At 32.8% G+C, this 22259-nt stretch overlaps 1 protein-coding gene across 1 annotated transcript; it reads left to right on the top strand.

Annotated features, from left to right (window-relative positions):
- The first annotated feature begins 857 nt into the window (after window positions 1–857).
- On the top strand, window positions 858–22180 carry LOC106055934 (2-oxoadipate dehydrogenase complex component E1-like). The gene is made up of 22 exons (XM_056023145.1): window positions 858–1099; window positions 2392–2512; window positions 2645–2819; window positions 3528–3635; window positions 4418–4529; window positions 5372–5469; window positions 5550–5613; window positions 6496–6569; window positions 6692–6835; window positions 6928–7043; window positions 7419–7494; window positions 9688–9879; window positions 10124–10225; window positions 10495–10626; window positions 10725–10845; window positions 11000–11139; window positions 11775–11931; window positions 12717–12817; window positions 13429–13530; window positions 14029–14274; window positions 15514–15663; window positions 19858–22180. Exons 1-22 carry the CDS (start codon window positions 943–945, stop codon window positions 19957–19959), a joined length of 2790 nt encoding a protein of 929 aa, XP_055879120.1. The 5' UTR covers window positions 858–942; the 3' UTR covers window positions 19960–22180.
- Window positions 22181–22259: the final 79 nt, after the last annotated feature.

Here is a 22259-nt window from a genome sequence, read left to right as displayed (position 1 = left end):
GAATTTCCATTTGATTGGATCAATAAAAATTATCTTATCTTAAGACTGCAGGAATAAGCTCCCTTATTTCTTCATAAAACAAATTTAATTAATTAACGCTAATTGATTAATAAATTGGTTATTTTTTAGACTGATTCATGTGTTAATTGTATTATCATCGACTATGAATAATCTCATCTGTCCCTTGACTTTCGTCATAGCAACGTTGTGACAGCTCGAGTAACCAAATCCCTTCACTTTTACCAATTAGCAGCTGTTCTAAGCAGTATATCAAGAGAGAGGTCGGTCCATTCTTTCATGTTATCCAGCCAACTTTACTTTGGACGACACTTTCTTCGAGTGTTGACTATTGTCAAAGTAATTATGTAAAATTTTTAATTATCTATTAAAGTCACCACATTTGCACTATTGTCGTATTCTTTGACTATAGTTTTGAATATTTAATGAATTTTATAAGCTTTCCGAGTATTATGCCAGTTAATCTACAACAAAAAACTAAGGTAATTGATATTTGTTAATCTTAACCATGTCTTAACTAGTAGTTCCTCGTCCCATATGCTAGGACAAATTTGTACAAAAGGCCTACTCCTTCTTCCCTAGTGCTATTAGAGCATGGAATGGGTTGCCTGAGCTAGCCAGAAAAACCAGTGACTTGGCAGAATTTAAGTCATTGGTTAATATGCATGACTAAATGCATGACGCGTAGGACGAAATCATCTTCTTTTTTTGAAGTAACGTCTGTATTATATAAGATAAGATAAGTATCTTCTTTGTGAGGAAAAAAAAAGCAACCCTAACCCTAGATATAATCTGGATCTATGGCATTAGGATTTTTTTTCTGAGTAGTTTCCCTTTGGAAATCTGTAACATAGACACTGATTTGGTGTTGACAGCAGGGGAAACTAAGTTGACCATATCGTCTATTGAAAGTTGAAAATAAAAATGTTATTATGCAGGATGCACATGCGTTTGTTATTAAAAAATAAAAATGTATTAACGTCATCAGTAACTTTTTATCATTCTAAATTAGGAGTATATGGTTATAATCCACGATGTCGAACCAAAGGCCTTTTGGATTCGCAGTCAAAGGATAACCTTTGTAGGTGACTAGAAAATGGATCTAGAATTAATATAGATATATATATATATACAGTATTTACATCATATCTATAGGGTCTAGATGAGCGGATCTAGATCTAGTATAGATTTACATTATTATTGTGACTATGCATTTATTACATTTTTTTTAGATTCTAATATACTATTCATATTGTAAAATTAAACCATCTAAAAGAATCTGACTTTATCTCTCTCTCTCTAAGTCTCTCTCTCTCTATATATATATATTATAGACACCGCAGACCCTAAACTGTATCTGCTATTAGCCATTCCTTTGGACCCAAAGCTGCATAGAGAAGGAAGAACTGCTGTGTAGGTTACTGACCATAGCTAGACTGATACCTAATAGACTCTCATCTTGTCCTTTCATGCTCTGGCAATGATTTAAATGATAGAAATGGAAAAATTGTTTGAGTGCTAGGATGGGACAGAGTCTGCCAGCACACGAGGTTTCTGACCGAGCCTGGTGAAGACTGTCCAGGCTTGGGCCTGAACAAGCTATTATAGAATAGTGCAGGACATGCCTCTCTTTCTATGGTTAATATTTTGCATAGTTCAGGCCAAACTTGGACTCACTGTGTCCCAGCTGTGGGGTGGAAGAGAAAACCATGTCTGCTACTCATTTTGATGGCTCCAGAGTTTCTAAATTCTGTCTCGACAGGTCTGGTAAGCCACATCTTTTGATGGTAAAGTTTGTGTAGTACATAAACCAGTAGCGTTTATGTCCATGGCTTTTGAAAGAGACAATTCAAGCCTCACTTGCCCTCACACAAAGGGAGCTTGATGATGGTGTTGATCTTATCTTCCATGAGATGTACCATAGAGATCTTATACTGCTTTAAAAAATTACCATAGTAATCTTTTACTGCTATAAAAAAAGTGATCTTATACAGCTATAATAAAAGTACCTTAGTGATCTTATACTGCTATAACAAAAAAAAACAACTAAAATAAGTTAAAAAAAATATTCACTTTTACTTTCACTTTTTAGATTGCTTAAATCAACAGCAATGTCTCAAATAAAAGATCATCTGAAAATTAACTTAAATGATAGTATTAATACCAGTACTAAAACTATATATATTTGTGCTTATACTTTAGATTTCAATGCATCCAATAAAAACGAAAGTTTGTAATTTGAAGATTCAAAACCTTGAGATAATTACTATCTTATTATACATTACTATTAAAAGCTTTCAGAAATGCATAATGATGTATTTTAGACCTGTACATGAATTTAGCTTTAAAGTATGTTATGTCATTGTTTGTCAGACACCTCTGAAGTGTTGAAGAATAGACTCAAATATGCAAACGTTGTTCAGCTGATTGACTCCTACAGAAATTATGGCCACTTGAAAGCTAAACTTGATCCTTTGAAGCTCAAGGAAGAAAAGTAATACTTACTGATTTTAATCGTTACTAACTTTAAGCCCTTTAAACTTTGAACTTTTCATGAACTAACTTATTAATAGTTTGTTGTTGGTCATAGTGATTGAATAACTGGTTTCATTTAATTTTCATCCAGATGTTTACCAGAGCTTGATTTAAGACTTTATGGCATTGATGGCACAGACAAAACTGTCATACCAACATTGGGCTTACTGCATGGAAACAGTACACAGATAGCTCTATCAGAGCTGGTTCAAACGCTAGAGAGATTATATTGTAGTTCTATTGCCGCAGAATTTCAGCATCTGCAGGTAAGTCAGTGTTATTGTCTCCCTTTGTTTTAGCTATTCTGCAGCAACACCAGAATTTTTTTCTCCAGTCTGTAAATCTAAACCTCAGTAGAATAAATCATATGTTGTATGAAAGGATTTGGCAACTGTATTCATTGTACTAAACTTGGAGCCATGCAACACTTACACAAGTATAAAAGTACTTAGGTACCTAAAAATGAAAATAAAAAAAAAGGGGGTATATAAAATGATTTTTTGGTGTTTGCTTTAAAAATTTTAGCAGAAAGAAGATGAAAATAGTGGTTATCACTATTTGAGATTGTCATCCCCTATCATTGCTTTTTCTCTCTGTCTCTATCTCCTTTTCCTTTTTAAATCTTCTTTGAATGTGCTCTTATCTTATAAAATACAGACGCTACTTCAAAAAAGAAGATGATTACGTCTTACACGTGTTCCTGGGTCAATCATGCATGTTAACCAATGACTTAAATTCTGTTTTCTAATTTGTTGTACATATTGTGTTTTGGTCTAATAATTTCTGAGGCAATGATTAATGAATATTTTTAATGCCTGTAATGTAGGCCTTAAGGGTTTTGTATCAACTTTCTACAATGTTTAAGGTTTAAATTTATTAAAATGGTTAGCAATAGCTCTTGTTCTTAGGTATTTTATACATTTCCAAAGTCTTAGAAAAATTTTGACAATATTTACATTATTTTATGGTTACAGACACTTGAGGAAAGAGAATGGTTTGCAGACAAATTTGAAACTAGGCATGAAATAGAAGTCTCAGATACTCGGAAAGTGGAACTAGCAAAGTTAATGCTGAGGTGTGAGGTCAGAGGTCAAACATCTTTTAATTAGAAATACTTTTTTTATCATTGGTATCTAATATGTCATTTTAATAAATATGTTTTGTGTGCTGTAACTAATTGTCTAGCACTAAATCAAAGCTTTGAACCAAAAAGTTTTATGATTTTATTGTAATGACTAACAGAATATTTTTGTAAATTGAAATTCATTTTTCTTAAATGAAATTGTTAAATATTTAACATTATTAACAAGTGTAATGGAATTGGTAGTATTTTGCTCAAAAATAAAAAGGTTCCATGTTGACAGCTCATCTTATTTCCTTAATGATAAGGTATGAATGGATCTACTTTATAAATAGCTCTAAAAAAAAAGATTTCAAGTTGACAACTGTGCTCCTTTCCTAAAAGTTAAATTTGAATGGATCTACTTAGAACTTAGGAGGCGCGGTGGCTGAGCGGTAAAGCGCTTAGTTACCGTACCGGGGTCCGGGGTTCGAATCCTGGTGAAGACTGGGATTTTTAACTTCAGGATCTTCGGGCGCCTCTGAGTCCACCCAGCTCTAATGGGTACCTAACGTTAGATGGGGAGAAGTAAAGGCGGTTGGTCGTTGTGCTGGCCACATGACACCCTCGTAAACCGTAGGCCACAGAAACAGATGACCTTTACATCATCTGCCCTATAGACCACAAGGTCTGAAAGGGGAACTTAACTGCTTTATAAATAGCTCTAAAAGTTTTTTGGGCTGCCTACAATATTTTCCACAACCAAAGGACTAGAAATGGTTCAAGTTTTTGTTTCTATTACAGGCATTTGATCATTTTGTGGGAACCAAATTCTCCAATGTGAAACGCTATGGAGGTGAGGGAGGGGAGAGCATGATGGTTTGCTTTGAGGAACTATTTCACAAGTGTGCTCTAAGTAAGTATGTGTGTTAACCCTTCATTTCATTTGTTAACCCTTCACTTCCTAACATGCCACTCAGTGATTTACAACTATGTTTGAATTTCTTTGCTTTAGTTAAATTATTCTGGCCTCCAACTTCACACACTAGTGTAACTTCTAAGATGTTATGTGTAACTAATGAGCCGGTGTAACCATATTCTATGTAAGTAATGAGTCAGTGTTACCATATTCTATGTAAGTAATGAGCCAGTGTTACGATATTCAAAGTAACTAATGAGCCAGTGTAACCATATTCTATGTAAGTAATGAGCCAGTGTTACCATTTTCTACAAAACTCAATTGTTTTTTTTTTATTAGTAATCTTGAGGACATTGATTATAATATACATCACTTTATATCTTAGGAGGTGCGGTGGCTGAGTGATAAAGCACTTGGCTTCCAAACTGGGGTCCCAGGTTCGAATCCTGGTAAAGACTGGGATTTTTAATTTCGGGATCTTTGGGTGCCTCTTAGTCCACCCAGCTCTAATGGATATCTGAAAGGGGAACTTTCCTTTTTTTACTTCACATCTTAATGATTCCATTTGTCCTGTTAGTAAGTTTTTATGTGTGTTTGAAGTTTAAGATAAAAAGTAAAGTGATCTTCAATTTCAACTTTCTTGTTCTTTATGTCTTCAAGCATGCCCCCTGCCAGTATTTATCAAACCTACCCCTCCTATCCAGGTTCCCCTTAGAATTACTGCTCAGAGCTGTGGCATTGTTTGCCCCTCAATGTAATATTATTCTTAATGTCTAATAATCAAGTTGTTTGTTTGCGTAACAGAAAAAGATTTCAGCCAGTTCAAATATTTATTCCAGATGATGTAAAAGATGTTGTTATTTGCATGCCACACAGAGGTCGTCTCAACTTTATGACTTGTCTACTCAACTTTCCACCTGTCATCGTCTTCAGAAAAGTATGTATCCTATTTTACTTTAAGGTCTTGAAGTTTGAAATGCAAACAGAACAAAGTTAACCCTCACTTTTCTTCACTAGATGAAAGGCCTCTCAGAGATACCTGTTGGCGCTAAGAGTGTTGGGGATGTTCTTTCCCATCTCTGTAAGTAGGAATATTTACACATTAAATTACATAACTGCTTATCATTTTAGATGTTCATTTCTGTGTCTCTTTTAAAAAATATTTTTCTACTCACAACAGAGTTGTTTTGAGCTTGACTCCAAGACAATTCTCATTATTTGATCTTTCTAATAATGTCATTTAATTCATCAGCTAGATGTTTGAAGTTATCTATGAGTTTTTGTCAAATATCTAGCTTCTAATAATCAAATACCAATATAATTTTTATTTTATTATGACAAGGCTTGCCTTTGAGTCAGAAGATTTAGGAGCTGTACAGTGCTTGATGTGGCTACCTAGTCCTAGCTGTGATCTACATATGATGCCACATCCAATGCAGACAATACCATTGTCTGCCATTGGTCAATTTAAGTTCCCTTTTCAATTTTTAGGTCTGTCTTCAGCACTAGATATATTGATTACAAATGTGTGTCCCATGGCTTTTATTAGAGATATCCAGCTGCCAAGTGCTTTCCTCTATGGCAGTGAAAGCTGTTGCCTGAGGTGCTCTTTAAGGATTTTTGTGGGGCAACTCTGTTTGGAAATCTTCCTTTCAGCTCAGACAAAAAAGATTGCCTTTGGCATACTTTTGTCCTCCATTTAGGATATGTGTGTATTTATAATGATACTTGTCAAAGAAAATTTAGGATATGTGTCTATATAATGATACTTGTCTAAGAAAATTTTTGATAGGTGTCCTTATAATGATACTTGTCTAAGAAAATTTAGGATAGGTGTCCTTATACTTGTTTAAGAAAATACATTTTCTCTTATCTAACTTTTTTCTTTCCTATTCAAATATATTATTCTATATGTAGCCTATATACTTTTTAATATTTCTTTTTTCATAAAAATTTTTCTTAGATACATCTGTGGACTTACCCTATGCAGGAAAGCAAGTCCATGTTTCACTGATTCCTAATCCTTCCCATCTAGAGGTATAGAATTGTAGCTATTTCCACCATTGTTCAATGTAATTGGCCAGCTAGCCGTTGTATTGCTTTTTTTAAATACATTTTTCAATTAACAATACTATTTTTGTACTTACCACATATAACAGGCTAACAATCCTGTAGCAGTTGGCAAAGCACGCTCTAAACTTCAGACTAGATCATCAGGAGATTATAGTGTGGATTCAGAGTCGCAGCCAAAAAATGATGTTTTATGTTTACAAGTTCACGGGGATGCTAGTTTTGCTGGGCAGGTAACTCTACAATTACTCTAAACAAGAAAAGTAACTTTCAAAAAAGGTGGTTAAAATATTGTAATATGTAAGATTTTATGTTGCATTCTCAGGGCATTGTAGCTGAAACATTTTGCTTTGCCAATGCCCCACATTTTGAAACTGGAGGCAGTGTACATCTTATAGTCAACAATCAAGTTGGATTCACAACAGAGTCTGAGAGAGGGCGGTAAGGGAAGCAATTGTCTTTTTTTTAATGAAAATCTTTGTATAAAATGTTTTTATAATGTATTTTTTTGTTTTGTCCATCACTTGAGCATGTATGTGGGAGTGGTTTAGTTGTAGCACAGAAGAAATACTAACCCTAAGTGGAGATCATTATAAGCATTTTTATAGGCTTTGTAATGAATACCACTCAATTCAATACACTGCCACCCAACTCTAGATAAAGGTCTGGCAAATACTAGGTAAAAGAATCTTAATACCATACACCACAATAGATTAACTCATTTGGCCTGCTCAAAGCTTGCATGGCATAAATTTGTTAATATTATCCGCTGGATATTATATTTAATTAATTTTTTGTTTACTATTTTACTTATAGATCATCTCAGTACTGTAGTGACATTGCTAAAGTGAATGGCTATCCTGTGATTCATGTGAATGGAGATTATCCTGAGGTAGGCTTTAAAAGTTGTATTTTTTATAAATTATTGCATAAATGAACATGTAAATTTAATTACTACTAGACATAGTGTCATTTAATTTGTCAATACATCATTCATTTGCTTTACTTCCCAAGTGATAAACTGATTATAAGCTTGTGTATTGATTTGTGATAACCTTGTAACTATCATGCAAACAACAACATATTTATAGAGAGTTGTGTTATTTCCTCAAATATTTATTTCAATAACAATTGATAAACTACAACTTGTCTGATTAAGAAGCTAAAAATAGTTTTATCCTTTTTTTTTATTGAAATAAAACTTTGTCCTAGTAATTGTGCCTTTGGTAAAAACTTTTTTTTTAATCTCTGAAATTCATTGTATTCCAACTTTGTAAAAGCATGATAGTATAATATTGTTTGCTGACTGTGATGTGATAGAACATTGTTCACTATGATATTTAATTGTTAATCTTAATCCCCCAAACAAAAAATACTTGTACCTGTTTATCAAACTTACCTATGTATGCTATAAGCATGCTCTGTTTCAATCTCTTTTGTGGATTCATGAGGGAAGGGTATCTAGGAGAAGGTTTCTTAAGCCTTTAAGTGCTCAGCCAACACAAATGTCAGAATTTGAACTCAAGCTATGTTGATAGGCATCCAAGCAGTTTGTGTCACTCAACCACAGATCCTACATATATTTAGTGAAAAATGAGTTTTTTAAAGCATTGATTTTGAAGGTAAAGACTTTCAAATTGATGATCAGAGCATTATTCCATAGAGGAAAAGTTCATATTAATACAGTACAATTTTAATCAGATGAAAAATATCAACATTTTCAATTTACAGTCTATTTTGTTTTCCCTAGTAGTATCAAAAGTAATTTTAATTCTCTTTGTTCTATTCAAACCTATTGTACCTATAATTTTTCTTTCCCTTGTTTGTTTATCTTTGAGACTGCCTCTGGTTTATCTTTCAGACTGTCTATATCTTAAATCTAGTATGCCTCTTTTTTTTAAATTTATCTTGTTCATCTGTAAGGTTCTAATAAATATCTTGCCATTAATTATTAAGAAACAAGTTGACCCAAATTTCTATCATTTTATACCTGTCTCCAAAGTAACTTTTGAAATATTTTGGTTTGACTTCTTTTTAATAATATTTCCAAAAAGTTAGTGTCTCACCTATCACCCATCATTTATATCTATTTGCACCTCTGATTCTCAGTCTAAGTAATCAACGAGGCAGGCCATACTGCAGTACCTCCCACCCCTTTATTTGTTATGTCTTAAACATAAAGACAGGCATGAGGTAAACCTGTGAGTTGCTTGCCCAGTGGTGCTTGAATTAATATGTCTGGAGGTCAAAACTCAAGTTGAATTTATGACCATGATCCCCCAACCCTCCCTCCCAACTAAAGTCAGGTACCCATTAGAGTTGGGTGGACTCATGGGCACCCTAAAAATCCTGAAATTCAAAATTCCTGTTTTCACTAAGATTCGAACTCAGTACCCCAGGTTCAGAAGCCAAATGCTTAGCCACTCAGTCAGCGCACCCCACATACTTCTCTTACATTTATATATATCCTTTATTTACAAGAGTTGTTCCACTTGGCTATGGCTATTAATTTCCTAGGCTTATTGTTTTATTTTCAACTTATGCTATGTTATCAAATGTTTAATAATTGTGACCTAACATAAATATTGTTGTAAATCTAAGGCAAGCACTCAACGAAAGGCAGGAGGTAACAATAGCCAAGGTATTTATTTACCGCTAGTATAAACAACCAGGCATGGACTTCAGCCATCAAGTCCCAGAGTATCTTATCTTAAGTGACACCGATCCTTTTCTATCTAAATACCAGTATAGACCACCGACACACTTCCCAGTGCCACCCCAGGTCCTCAATACAGTTCACAGATAGCACAAAGGACAGCCAAGACAGCTCAGACTGTAACAACTTACAGATCACTTCAGCCAGATCTACAACATTCCTTCTTCATGTAGAATCAACATGTCTTCTACTACTTGTCTTGAATGGTGCTCTCATGCGCACCATCAGTCATGTGCGGGAGCAGAGTTACAACAATATCCTAATAATTTGAATAAAATATTCTGCTACATGTTAATTACCTCTTTTTGCTCTTAGGTCTCTACACTGAACAAATTAACTTTTTATAATGTCAACATTGTTGTTCTGCAGGATGTGCTGAGAGCAACATCACTCGCTTTTGACTATCGTCAGAAATTTCACAAAGATGTCATCATTGATTATATCTGTTTCCGTAAATGGGGCCACAATGAAATGGATGAGCCATCGTTCACCCAGCCTAGAATGTACCAGGTCATCAATAACAGACAAAGTATTCCTGATCTCTATTCAAAGTCTCTAATTGTAAGTCTTTTCCGCATGTATTTATGTCATAATTTATGTAACAATGGGGGCATCTGGGTAACAGGCTGCTAAAAAAAAAATGTATAAAATCAATTGAAATTTGAAATGGTTTTAAATGGAAAGTTAATCATTAATTGATCAATCTAGCAGTCAATTGATAATAATTGCATTAAAAAAAAATTATATTTGTTCTTTGTATGTAAAATTGTGTCTACTTATTGTTCTATTTTATTGCGTGATCCAGCAAGCAGGTCTTTGTGAAGACAAACACTTACAAGAAAATGTCACTACATGGACTTCTCAATTAAACAACAACTTGGAACAAGTTTCTTCTCATGAAGTCAAGGTTTGTCTACAAGGTGTTTTTGATACAATTGATTTCATAAAATGATTCTAATGAGCCAATAGTTTTAACTTAAAACCAAATATAAAAGTTAAGTTAAAATATGTTTTATCTCCTTTCATGACTTAGCAATTTCAACAAGAACTTCATAACTGAAACAAAACTTTATGTCAAGATTTTTTTTTATTAAGATAAAAAGGTAATTGGTTTAATGTTTTAAAATCTGATAGTTACAATCATAATATAAACTAGATTTTTTTTTTTCTTTTCAGCCTTTTCATCTTCAAGGGCTTTGGTCTTCCTTTGTGCAGGCTGGGGATCAGATTACTACATGGGACACTGGGGTGCCAGCAGACATATTAAAGTATGTAGGTGCCAGATCTGTGACAGTTCCACAGGACCTGGTAAGATTCTAAATGGAATGAAAAAATTGTTTATGTAAGTTTAATTGTTGACATTTACTCATGATTTTTTCACCCAAATTATTTTATCTTTTATACAGAAAGTTCACCCTACAATTAAAAAGACTCACATTGAAAGAAGAATTAATAGATTGACAGAGGGAACACATTTAGATTGGGCAACTGGGGAAGCCTTGGCTTTTGGCTCATTGTTACATCAAGGTCAGGGAGAAGTATCTTAACATAAATAAAGAAAGTGTACATTTTCATTCATCTAATTTTAATATTTTATAATAAGAAATTAAAAAAAAATTATAATCATTGACACTTAAGTAAATTTTATGTTTTTTTAAGCTTTTCAAGACTTTTTCTTTAGGTTACAATGTTAGAATCAGTGGACAAGATGTTGGCAGAGGGACATTCAGTCACAGACACTGCATGATAGTTGACCAGGAGACTGACCACATCTATATTCCTCTAAACAAACTTTCTGAAACACAGACGGGTTTTTTGGAGGCAAGTATTTGATAGGTGAACATAGAATTTCCACCATGAAATCTGAATGCTGCAATTATAAAGACCTTAACTTTTAATCACAAAGACTAGCTTAACAGCGGAAACTGGAATGAAAAACAAAGATTGCAAGATTTTGTTATTACTATAATCAACTACGTCTACTCCACTAAGTGCTGCTTATAAACAAAAGTATTGACACACTACTTATATAATATTAACAAACAAATGACCAGTCATTGAAAATACAAGTTTTTCCATGATTAAAATGTTGACTTAGTTATTACATATTGTTATTTTTTAACAAGTTTAAACTTACTATAAAAAAACAAACCTTTCAGACCTTGTTTTTTTTAGGGCAACTTAGGTAAAGATCATTTGTTTCTCTGGCCGACGGTTGTGTCATGTGGTCAGCACAATGTCCTTAAAATCCCTAAATTCAAAATCCCAGTCTTCACACAGATTTAAACCTGAAACCCCTCAGTTTGGAAGCCAAGCCATTTACCACTCAGCCACCACACTCACCCAAACTTGCTGTACCATATACTTTGAAAATCAGTGTTGTATTTCCAACAGCTACAGTACTTAGTGATGAATTGACCAAAGTGTAACAAACTATGCAATCTTGTTGCTGGCAGGTGGCTAACAGTGTCCTTTCAGAAGAAGCAGTCCTTGGCTTTGAATATGGAATGAGTATAGATCATCCCAACACACTGGTCATTTGGGAGGCTCAGTTTGGAGACTTTTTCAATGGAGCCCAGCCAATCATTGATACTTATGTCACATGTGGAGAATGTGAGTAAACATTTGCTTCTTCTAGCCATACATTTCATGTTAATGTTTTGTATTCATTGAACATGGAACATTTAGTCTGATCCAGGTATGAACATGTATAACTTTGTTTATTTTATAATGACAGTTGATATGTAAGACTAGTGAACACATGCAATTGTTCTGGATGAAGTCATCTCTTTTTTTAAAGGAATGTCTCTTTATTTTGAAATAAATTATAACATCAATAGAAGAATTAAATTAGCAGGTCTTAGTAGTTCGACCCTCATCTGCATTAATCCACCTTTCTAAAAATAAAAAATTTGAAAGATTAAAAAGTTTTTACTGGGAAGTGAATTAATTGGATAATGTTAACACTTTGCTTCACTATCCTTAGATCTACATTAGTTTCAGTGAAACACATCATATTCCTATCTTAAAAATGTATATCTGTTAAGTAAGACTACTAAGTACAACTTAAAGCATTTCCAACATTGTTTTGCCAATGTCAGAGCATGCAAGCTTTGCTTACAAAATCAGTTGTCTTCATTTTTAATCTAAATGTATCAGACTTACAGAATATTAGATACAATGCTGCACAGATAAATTATTTCTACCAAGCATTTTCAATCTTTTTTTAACATTGCTATATATTGACCTGTGGTTTCTGTTTATGATGACCTGACCTCCACAGATCAATGTTTTATGTTACACAACCCTAAATTTTGACACTGTCTATAAGAATCTACTGAAGGCTTACTGTGATCTATATGTACTCAAAACTTGTTTTACCGTTTGTTCAATTTCAGTAAAATGGTTGCTGCAGTCTGGAATCGTCATGCTTCTTCCTCATGGAATGGACGGAGCTGGTCCTGAACATTCTTCTTGTAGGATTGAAAGATTCTTACAGGTAGATCATGGCCGACCTAACTTAATGAAAAAAAAACACTTTACATACACTTATACAGATATTTGCTAAATATCTCACAGTAATTGAAACAGTTTGATTTAAAAATATTTTGGCTTTACTTAGTTTTTTTTTAGTATGTTCGGGCACCACACATGACCATCTCTCTCCATCCATTCCTCTGTGTAATTTGGCCAAAATTAGAGTCTCTTTCAAGGGTAGACTTACACAATCTTTGAAAGTGTCTTCCCATTATTTTTTGTTTGTTTGCCCCTCTTTCTTTTCTCTGAGACTGTTCCCTGCACACTCAGGTCTTTGCAAGCTTCTTGAATCTTACTATAGTCTTAGCTTGTGTTTTTTGACAATAGTTTGAAGGTCTTCATGGGGCCTGATCGCTAGTGTGATCCAGTTTTGGATTTCCTCATTTGCGATGTGGCCTTTGTAGGTCATACCTAGAATTAGTCTGTAGAAACTTGATTTCATGGTTGGGTTTTATTTTTATTATAGAAAAATATAGAGCACTTAATCAATTCCATCATCAGTTCGTTCATTTTAAGTTCAGAAACATTTGCATTTTTCAACCTTGTAGAAATGTTTATTTTCTTTCTGTCTAGCAATGTGACAGCAAGGAAGATGGAGTGGATGGGGATGACGTAAACATTCAAATTGTAAACCCAACTACACCAGCTCAGTATTTTCATCTGCTGCGTCGACAGGTTAGTAAAGTGGGACTGTATAGATAGTTATATTCTACTCTTAGTACATAGAAATGACAATTTGGGAGGTGGGCAGTTCATCTAAAAATAGAGACGTAAAAACATTGTTATATTATAAAGGGAGATGATTAACAGTTTCATTCTTATTTTGAAATAAGTCAGTTTAATAGAATAATATTTAGTTTAATAGAATAATATTTAAGGGGAGGTAACAGTTTTGGGACTTGACCCTATCTATCATAAAGGAAGTTAATGTTTGTGTTCATGTACATTGTTGGGAAGTACTCGTGAAAATTTAACTCTACAAATTGTTGTCTATTTGGAGGTAAGCTTCAAAAGCATACAATAGTTTTAGTATAAATTAGTTTGCTTGGTCTACTTGCATCTTTGAAGAGGATCATTTCTTATCATAGTCATTTTATTTCTGTTACTGTGAACTGAATACATAGTGTGACTTAAACGAAAACTTTACACTTCTAAATTGTGACATTTGTATAGATGGTGAGAAACTTCCGCAAGCCTCTAATTGTAGCTGCTCCTAAAATGATCTTGCGCTCTCCTGCTGCTGTTTCCTCCTTGGCGGACATGGAGTCAGGGACCCATTTCCATCCCGTGCTAGCTGACCCAGATGTCACACCTGCTGATGTCACTCGTGTGGTCTTCTGCTCAGGCAAACATTATTATTCCCTGGTGACAGAGAGAGAGACAAGAGCTGCCAGACATGTGGCTCTTGTCAGACTGGAGGTAAGTGAAGTACAAAGATGTTTTAGTTGATGATGTTTTTATCATTGAAAAGTTGGCAGTCCTCTTGCTAAATCTCAATGATAGTAGGCCTTGAAATGTGCTGAAACAAGTTTGTAGCAAGTGTCAGCAACTGGAAGCTAGGTTCCATTTATCTACAGGGAACACAAGCTATATCTTATGGCCCCCAAGAAATATATAGCAATCATATAATATCTGGACATATAAAAGGGCCCTATATCTCCAATAGCTTTGGGTATTTTCAAGTCTAAGCAGGGCACTGTCTGGAAAATGAAATTTATAACACAACATTGAGGACTGTTGATTTAGTAACAATTCCATATTGTTTAACTTTCATTTTTTTTTAAACGTACAAAAATTGACATCTTAGTGAGTGAATATTTATTTCCTAAGTTATAATTACTTATAATGATGTTTCATAATGATGTTCAAATTTGAATAATTGTTTTTGTAGGTCTACTTTTGAGTGTCATGAAGTAAGCATATTTCTTTAATGTCGAAATCAAATAAATTTTCTTATGTGATTTAAAAATTTTTTTGGGTTCAATGACTTTTGATTCTTGTAAGTTTTAATACTGAGAATACAAGGATACCTCTGCTGTCTTATTAAGCCTATGCTGTATCTTATCTTATTTGATTTCATGTGTATGTACCATTCTCTTGGTATCTATTGGTATTTGTCCTTGGCTAGTTTGTATAACATTTAAGAAGTAATTACTATTGCATCACATTAGTCCAATGTGACAACTAGAAAGTAGTTGTTACTCATATAGCTACTTTGTAGGCTATAAACATCAAATAATACAGCTTTCAATAATCAGATAAAATGACATTAAAACATCTTGACTTCTTATAATATCATCCATTAAACTACTTTTAACTATATAGTTCCTGTCTTGCTTTCATCTATTAAACTACTTTTAACTATATAGTTCCTGTCTTGCTTTCATCTATTAAACTACTTGTAACTATATAATTCCTGTCTTGCTTTCATCTATTAAACTACATGTAACTATTTAATTCCTGTCTTGCTTTCATCTATTAAACTACTTGTAACTATATAATTCCTGTCTTGCTTTCAAAAGAACAATTCCTACCCCTTTTATAACTACATTGTTACTTATCAAAACAGTCAAATACATTTAACTTAAAACTAAATACTTCGACCTAGCATTACAATTTTTTTTTTAGTTTGATGAATTTCTTTCTGTTTATCATCAGAGTCTCTGCCCTTTCCCTACCAATGAGCTACAGGAGGTACTTAAAAAATACCCAAAAGCCAAACAGTTTATCTGGAGTCAGGAGGAACATAGGAATATGGGAGCATGGACATTTGTACAACCCAGATTTCAGAATCTTGTTGGCTGTAATGTAAGTTAAGATAACATTATAGGGAAAAACTTTTTACAGGATTTATTGCTTAAATTTGATACACAGTAAGTAGATTGACCTTCTTTTTTGAAGTAATGTCTGTATTTTATTAGAAGAAGATTAGATGTAAGTTTCACTCTTGAGTCTAAAGTGAGGAGAATTAAAGATATTCTGTTGCTTAGGGTTGTGACAACATACCAGTGTAATTAGGTCATCAAGCCTTGCCTATATAGAATTATTATAGTCCTTTGGCAATGCATTCTGGGTGAAATTCTGACTATAATAATCATAACTTTTATATAGCACTACTTTCAGAGTCTGAATCAAAGTTGAACTCTGGTAAGCCTAAAGCCTAATCTCCTTTGCTTTCCTGCTGAAGTGCTTGAGATATCAGAAACTTGTGAAAGTTTTCGTAATGTGTAGTCATGAAAGTGCCATGAAAATATCTAACAATGTAATTTACTTGTTGTAGTTGACATTTTGATCTGAGTTTGCAGATGAACACAGCTAACATGATAGGTGTACAACTATATTCTGTAATCAATAGGCAGATTATTATAGCCAACATGATAAATGTATTGATATAATTGTGTAACCTACAGATATCTTATCTTATCTTATATAATACAGACGTTACTTCAAAAAAGAAGATGATTACGTCCTACGCGTCATGCATTTAGTCATGCATATTAACCAATGACTTAAATTCTGCCAAGTCACTGGTTTTCCTGGCTAGCTCAGGCAACCCATTCCATGCTCTAATAGCACTAGGGAAGAAGGAGTATTTGTACAAATTTGTCCTAGCATATGGGACGAGGAATGTGCCTTTATCTTTGTGTCTTTCAGAGTATTTTATTAAATTTTGTTTTTGTATTTGAAGATTATGGTTCAGTGTTTTATGTATGATTGCTACTTTACTTTTGAGCCTTCTGTCCTGAAGGCTTTCTAAATTTAGTGATTTTACTAAAGGTGTTACTCTAGTCAAATGTGAATATTCGTTTGTTATGAATCTCACTGCTCTATTTTGTGTCTGTTCCAGTTTCTTAATGTTTTCTTGAGTTGAGGGGTCCCAAACGGAGGATGCATATTCTATTATTGGCCTAACCAAGGTTAAATAACATTTTAGTTTTATGTTCTTATTTGATTTATAGAAATTTCTTTTAATAAATCCTAATGCTTTGTTTGATTTTTTTGTAGTTTCATCAATATGTGGATTCCATGATAGTTTTTCATTTATTATAACACCTAGGTATTTTGCGTTTTTAGTCTGTGTTACTGGTTTGCCATGAATAAGATAAGTGGAATTGATTTGTTTTAGTTTTTTTGTTACTCTTAACAACTGACATTTTTCTGGGTGGAAAGACATGCTCCAATTTGATTCCCATTTCTGTAATTCATCTAATTCTCTTTGTAAAATATCTGTGTCTTGTGTTGTTTTTATTGTTCTATATATTATGCAATCGTCTGCAAATAATCTGACTTTTGTTCCTGAACTAATGCAATTTGGTAAATCATTTATGTAAATTAAAAATAGTAGTGGACCCAAGACTGTTCCTTGAGGTACACTTGAGTTTACTGTTATCAGTGTTGATTTAGAGCCATTTATTATTACAGTTTGTTCTCTCCCTATCAGAAAATCTTTAATCCACTGATGCAGTGGACCATTAATGCCGAAATATTTTAATTTTTTAAGCAAACTATGGTGGTGAACTTTGTCAAAAGCCTTAGAAAAATCTAGTAAGATAGCATCTATTTGTTCACTATTATCTAAACCTTTTGAAAAATCATCAATTAGTCCTATTAGTTGTGTTTCACATGATCTATATTTCCTAAAGCCATGTTGGTATGGTGTGAGGACACTATGTTTGTCTAAGTGGTTTATGATGTTGTTACATATTATGTGTTCTAGGATTTTACATGTGATGCTGGTAAGTGATACTGGTCTGTAGTTTCCCAGGTCAGATTTTTCTCCTTTTTTAAATAGGGGGGTGACATTAGCTTCTTTCCAGTCCTTTGGTACTCTGCCCTGGTTAAGTGAAGCCTGAAAGAGTATTTTGAACACTGGGGCTAGCTCATTGCTTAGTTCTTTGAGTAATCTAGCTGGAATACCATCAGGTCCAGAAGCTTTATTTGGTTTGGTGTTGGCTAATAGTTTTTGAATTCCATTTTCTTGTACTACTATATCCTCTATGTTGTTTACTTGGTTCAAATTCAGTAATATGTCTTTGTCTCCTGGGGCTGAGAATGCTGATGCAAAGTATTTGTTTAGGATGTTTGCTTTAGTTTCATTATCATTATGTGTTATGTTATGTTCATCTTTTAATGGTGCTATGCCTGTTGTTTCCATTTTCTTAGACTTAATGTATGACCATAGGTTTTTGTTGTTATCTTTAGATATTACATTGTTTATGTATTCACTCTGCAGCTGTCTGCTTACTTTTTGGGTTAAGTGTTTAATTTTTATATACTTTTTGTAAACTCTTTCTGCATTAGTTTCTTTAAATTTTTTATATAGGTTTACCTTCTGTTTACAAAGCTTCTTTAGTCTATTATTAAACCAGCATTTATTTATTTTGTTTGATGTGTATTTAGTTGGTATATGATTTTCTATAATGCTTTTAAGATGGTTTTTAATGAAATTCCAGAGGTCATCGACTGGTTGGTTAATGTCTTTTTCTAATAAGAATGTTTGTTGAAAGTTTAGTGCAGCTTGGTGTAGTTGTGTCAGGTTACATTTATTCCAGAGTAATATTTTTCTTTTGGGTTTTGTATTGGCCACTGCTTTTATCTGACTGTGTATTTTTATGATCTCATGGTCTGATAGACCAGGGATAATTTTATAATCAACTACTAATCCAGGTCTGTTGGTTAAGAAGAGATCTAATGTGTTGTTTAATCTAGTTGGCTTTTTAATGATTTGATCTAAACTTAGGTTGTGTAAAGTTTCTATGAAAAGCTCATTTATGTCCTTAAGGTTTTGGTGTTTATCTATGGTTAGTGTTTTCCAATTTATATCAGGTAGGTTGAAATCACCCATAATCCAAAAAACTGCATTTTTATTTGTCTCTTTAAGTGTAGTAATCTGATTACATAGTTCCTGCATGTATTCTAAACTAGAATTTGGTGGTCTGTAAATGCTGCCTATTATTAGGGATGTTGAGGTGGTATTAATTTTACAAAATGTTGATTCTACATTTTTTGAGTTAGGTAAGGTAATTTCTTCTGCTATAAGAGTGTTTTTTATTGCTAAAAGAACTCCTCCATGATTATCAGCCCTATCTTTTCTAAAAATTTCATAATTACTATTGAAAATCTCTGCATTATAAATTTCAGGATGTAGCCAAGTTTCTGTTCCTGCAATTATGTCTGGTTTCTCACATTCTAATAAAATTTCTAAGATAGATAGTTATATGTCTATTATGATAGATTAGCAGAAGCATTTGATGACTAAAAATCTTTTACTAAGTTGATTTAATTTATTAAGATGAAATATTTGATTTATTTAGGTATACCCTATTTCACTTAATTGGCAATTAACTTGAAATTTATGTGGGGATTTTTTAGTTAATCTAGATTTTTAAAAAATAACATTTTGAAAATGTTAAAAGTAAACTGTTCACTAATGTTTTTTTTAAATTAAAATCTGAGAAAAAATACATTTCAAAACTTTTTAAACAATAAAATGTTTGTTTCTAAATATTAAAATTAATCAGGTAAAGTTCCCCTTTCAGACTTTTGTGGTCTATAGGGCAGATGTTGTAAACATCATCCGTTTCTTTGGTTGTCCAGTGGCCAACCACCTTTACCCATTAGAGTTGAGCATCCTAAAAATCCTGAAGCTCAGAATCGCAACCTTCACCGAGATTCAAATCCGGGACTCCTCGACTCAGAAGCCAAGCGCTTTACCACTCTGCTCCTTTCGTAGTAATGCTTGTAATAATTGGAACATCTTTTCTGTTTAAAAATGTTTGTTGACTCTTCACGATTGGGAGGCCAATTAACAACGGTAGAAAATACAACTTATTTTATTAGCTTCATTCTGTACAGTATAATCTTATTCTGTGCAGCAGCCAACATTATACTTGGCAGCCATTACAAAGAATATGCTACAATAACATGAGCAAAGTAATTATTTCAAGTAATCTTTATCTTTAGAAAAGTCTACAGCTTTAGTGGTTGACATTTCTCTTACAGTTGAAGTATGCTGGAAGAAAAGTCCTGGGCATCCCAGCTGTGGGTATTGGTGAACTACACAAGGCTGAAGTAACTGACGTCTTGAATCAGACTTTTGTTTGATTCATTCTAGTCTGGTCAATGGTTGAGTTTTATGTTTTGGAAATGTGATCAAGTATTCTGTCAGAATTTGCTTTAAACAAGAGTATACACTGTATTTCTATGCATACTTTGCATTTATTTACTATTTTACACAATTTATTTACATGTTTCAATGTTTCATTGAAATGTATCAAATAATTTAATTTTTTTCTTGCATTTACATCAATGTTATTTGTCTAGTTATATTACTAGAACCTAATGAACATAAGTATAGAGACTGAAACTATTGTGTTATACAAACAGTATTTTGATTTACACAAGAATCTCAATCACAAATAATGTCAATGAGATGCTCCATGCTTGTTACATACAACATAACAGCTAAAGGAACAATTCTATTATCTATTCTAGTGCAATTATCTACTAAACATTGGTCCATGAATGGTACAGACCTTGACTAAGTTTTCTTTATGGAAGCACAATATTGAACATTTTTATGATAACATTTTGAACAGAATAGAATATGCTCTTACTTAACATTTTGAAGATACGATCTACATTCTTTAAGCAATAAAAAAAAAAGCAACAAAGAACAAGTAGAGAAAGTGATTTAGAGGAATGTGGAACCATATAAAGAACCCTAAGGAAAAACATGAGAAAATGTGAGGATAGTAAGAGTGAGAGAGTTTCTGAATAAATATAAAAAAAAAAAAGCAATGTGAAGGATGCTAAATTGAATATTTAGTGTAGCCACTAGCTCTAGAGTAGCAGTTGATCTTTGTATTCAAGTCATTTGTCCGCATGTTTTCATATGTTCTTAGTTGTTCCACTGTCATAAAGTGAACCTCTAATACTTCTTCCATATTGGTAGAATATTATTTTTATTCTACAGAAGGGTTAATAGGACAAACTAATCTTTTAAAACAAATCTAAACATACTATGTTCTGTATGTCAGAAGCACCAAAATAGTTAGCTATTAATAGTAATCTGCCATAGAAGCAAATCTTCTATAGTGAAACTTGGTGTTCTTTGAGTAGTTTATAACATATTTTGTTTTATTTATAATTTGTGGGATAGCTTACCTCAATAAAATGCTGAAATGAGAACAAGTTTTTTAGAATTTCTTTTTTAAAGTGTTCCATTCTGAAGTTTAGCTCAAACTATAACAAGAGATTTTTCATTTTGTTTGCTCTAATTTTTTGGCTGGGATATATAGACTTAATAAATTCTCACATTAATGTAAGGGTTGCACAACTTATTTTGGACTTTCAAAAATCTATTTTCAACTTATAGATAATTGAAATAACCCCCATAACAAGACCTAAATTTAAGCTTTCTTATATATTAATGGACCATAATCACAAATAACATAAGAAGCCAGACACATTTATGTCACATCATTTTGAACCCAGCATTTACCTTGCTTTAATTTTTTAAAGCATGACTTTATTTGTATTGATCATGTTAGATTTGGTCAAGTGTATATGTTTCACTGACATGCTGATTTAATTTTTACTCATTTATGACAGTAAAAGCAATATTTAGTTTATTTTTATTTGAGACATCCAGTATTTACTGTGTATAAGATGCACCCAGCGATCAAAGAGATTTATTTATTCTCTGTGTTTAGATTACTTTTAAAGTAGTATGATTGAAAATTCTCTTCTTAATGGTTTCTAAGAGGGGTACATGAATAGCCTTTTGTATGTGCAATGCAAAGTGGCCTCAAGAGCATTTAAAGCAATTCTTCCCACTTAATCTATTCAGGCCAATATATTTCATACATTTTCGAGTCCTCTTGTTGTGTATATTAAAATCATATCTGTTGATTTTCTAGTCATGTATTTTTTTCCCAGTTCAAAGATAAAGTTTTTTGTAATTGTTATGTTGTTATTCTAAAGTGTTGAACGTTTTCAGCTCTAAGTGCCAGTTTTTTAAAAATCACATTATTTGTTTAATATGGATATTCCAAATAGGTTAAGTAATTAAAATGTTTACTGGTAGATGCATTTAATGTATCTCTGCATGTGAATCAGATTGGACCTAATCCAACTGTACTTTCAATGAAATGTTGCTATTAAACTGTGTTGAATATTGATTTGTTCTGTAAATGTACAGTGTTGTGTTATTGGCTGGAACAAGAAAATGTCCCTTTGTTTAATGTCATTTTGTTATTCGTTACAGTTTGAAAAGATATTAAGAAAAGTGCAGCTGTAATAAAAACAGATTTTACATTCATTACTTTTGAGTTGACTTATTGATTGTTTTCCATTTAAAAAAAAATCATTATTTAAACTTTCTAATAAACCAAACAACATTA

Source organism: Biomphalaria glabrata, chromosome 3, assembly GCF_947242115.1.
Source record: "Biomphalaria glabrata chromosome 3, xgBioGlab47.1, whole genome shotgun sequence".
Taxonomy (NCBI): domain Eukaryota; kingdom Metazoa; phylum Mollusca; class Gastropoda; family Planorbidae; genus Biomphalaria; species Biomphalaria glabrata.
The sequence above is the reverse complement of the archived record's forward strand: the minus strand, read 5'-3'. Positions and strand labels throughout refer to the sequence as shown.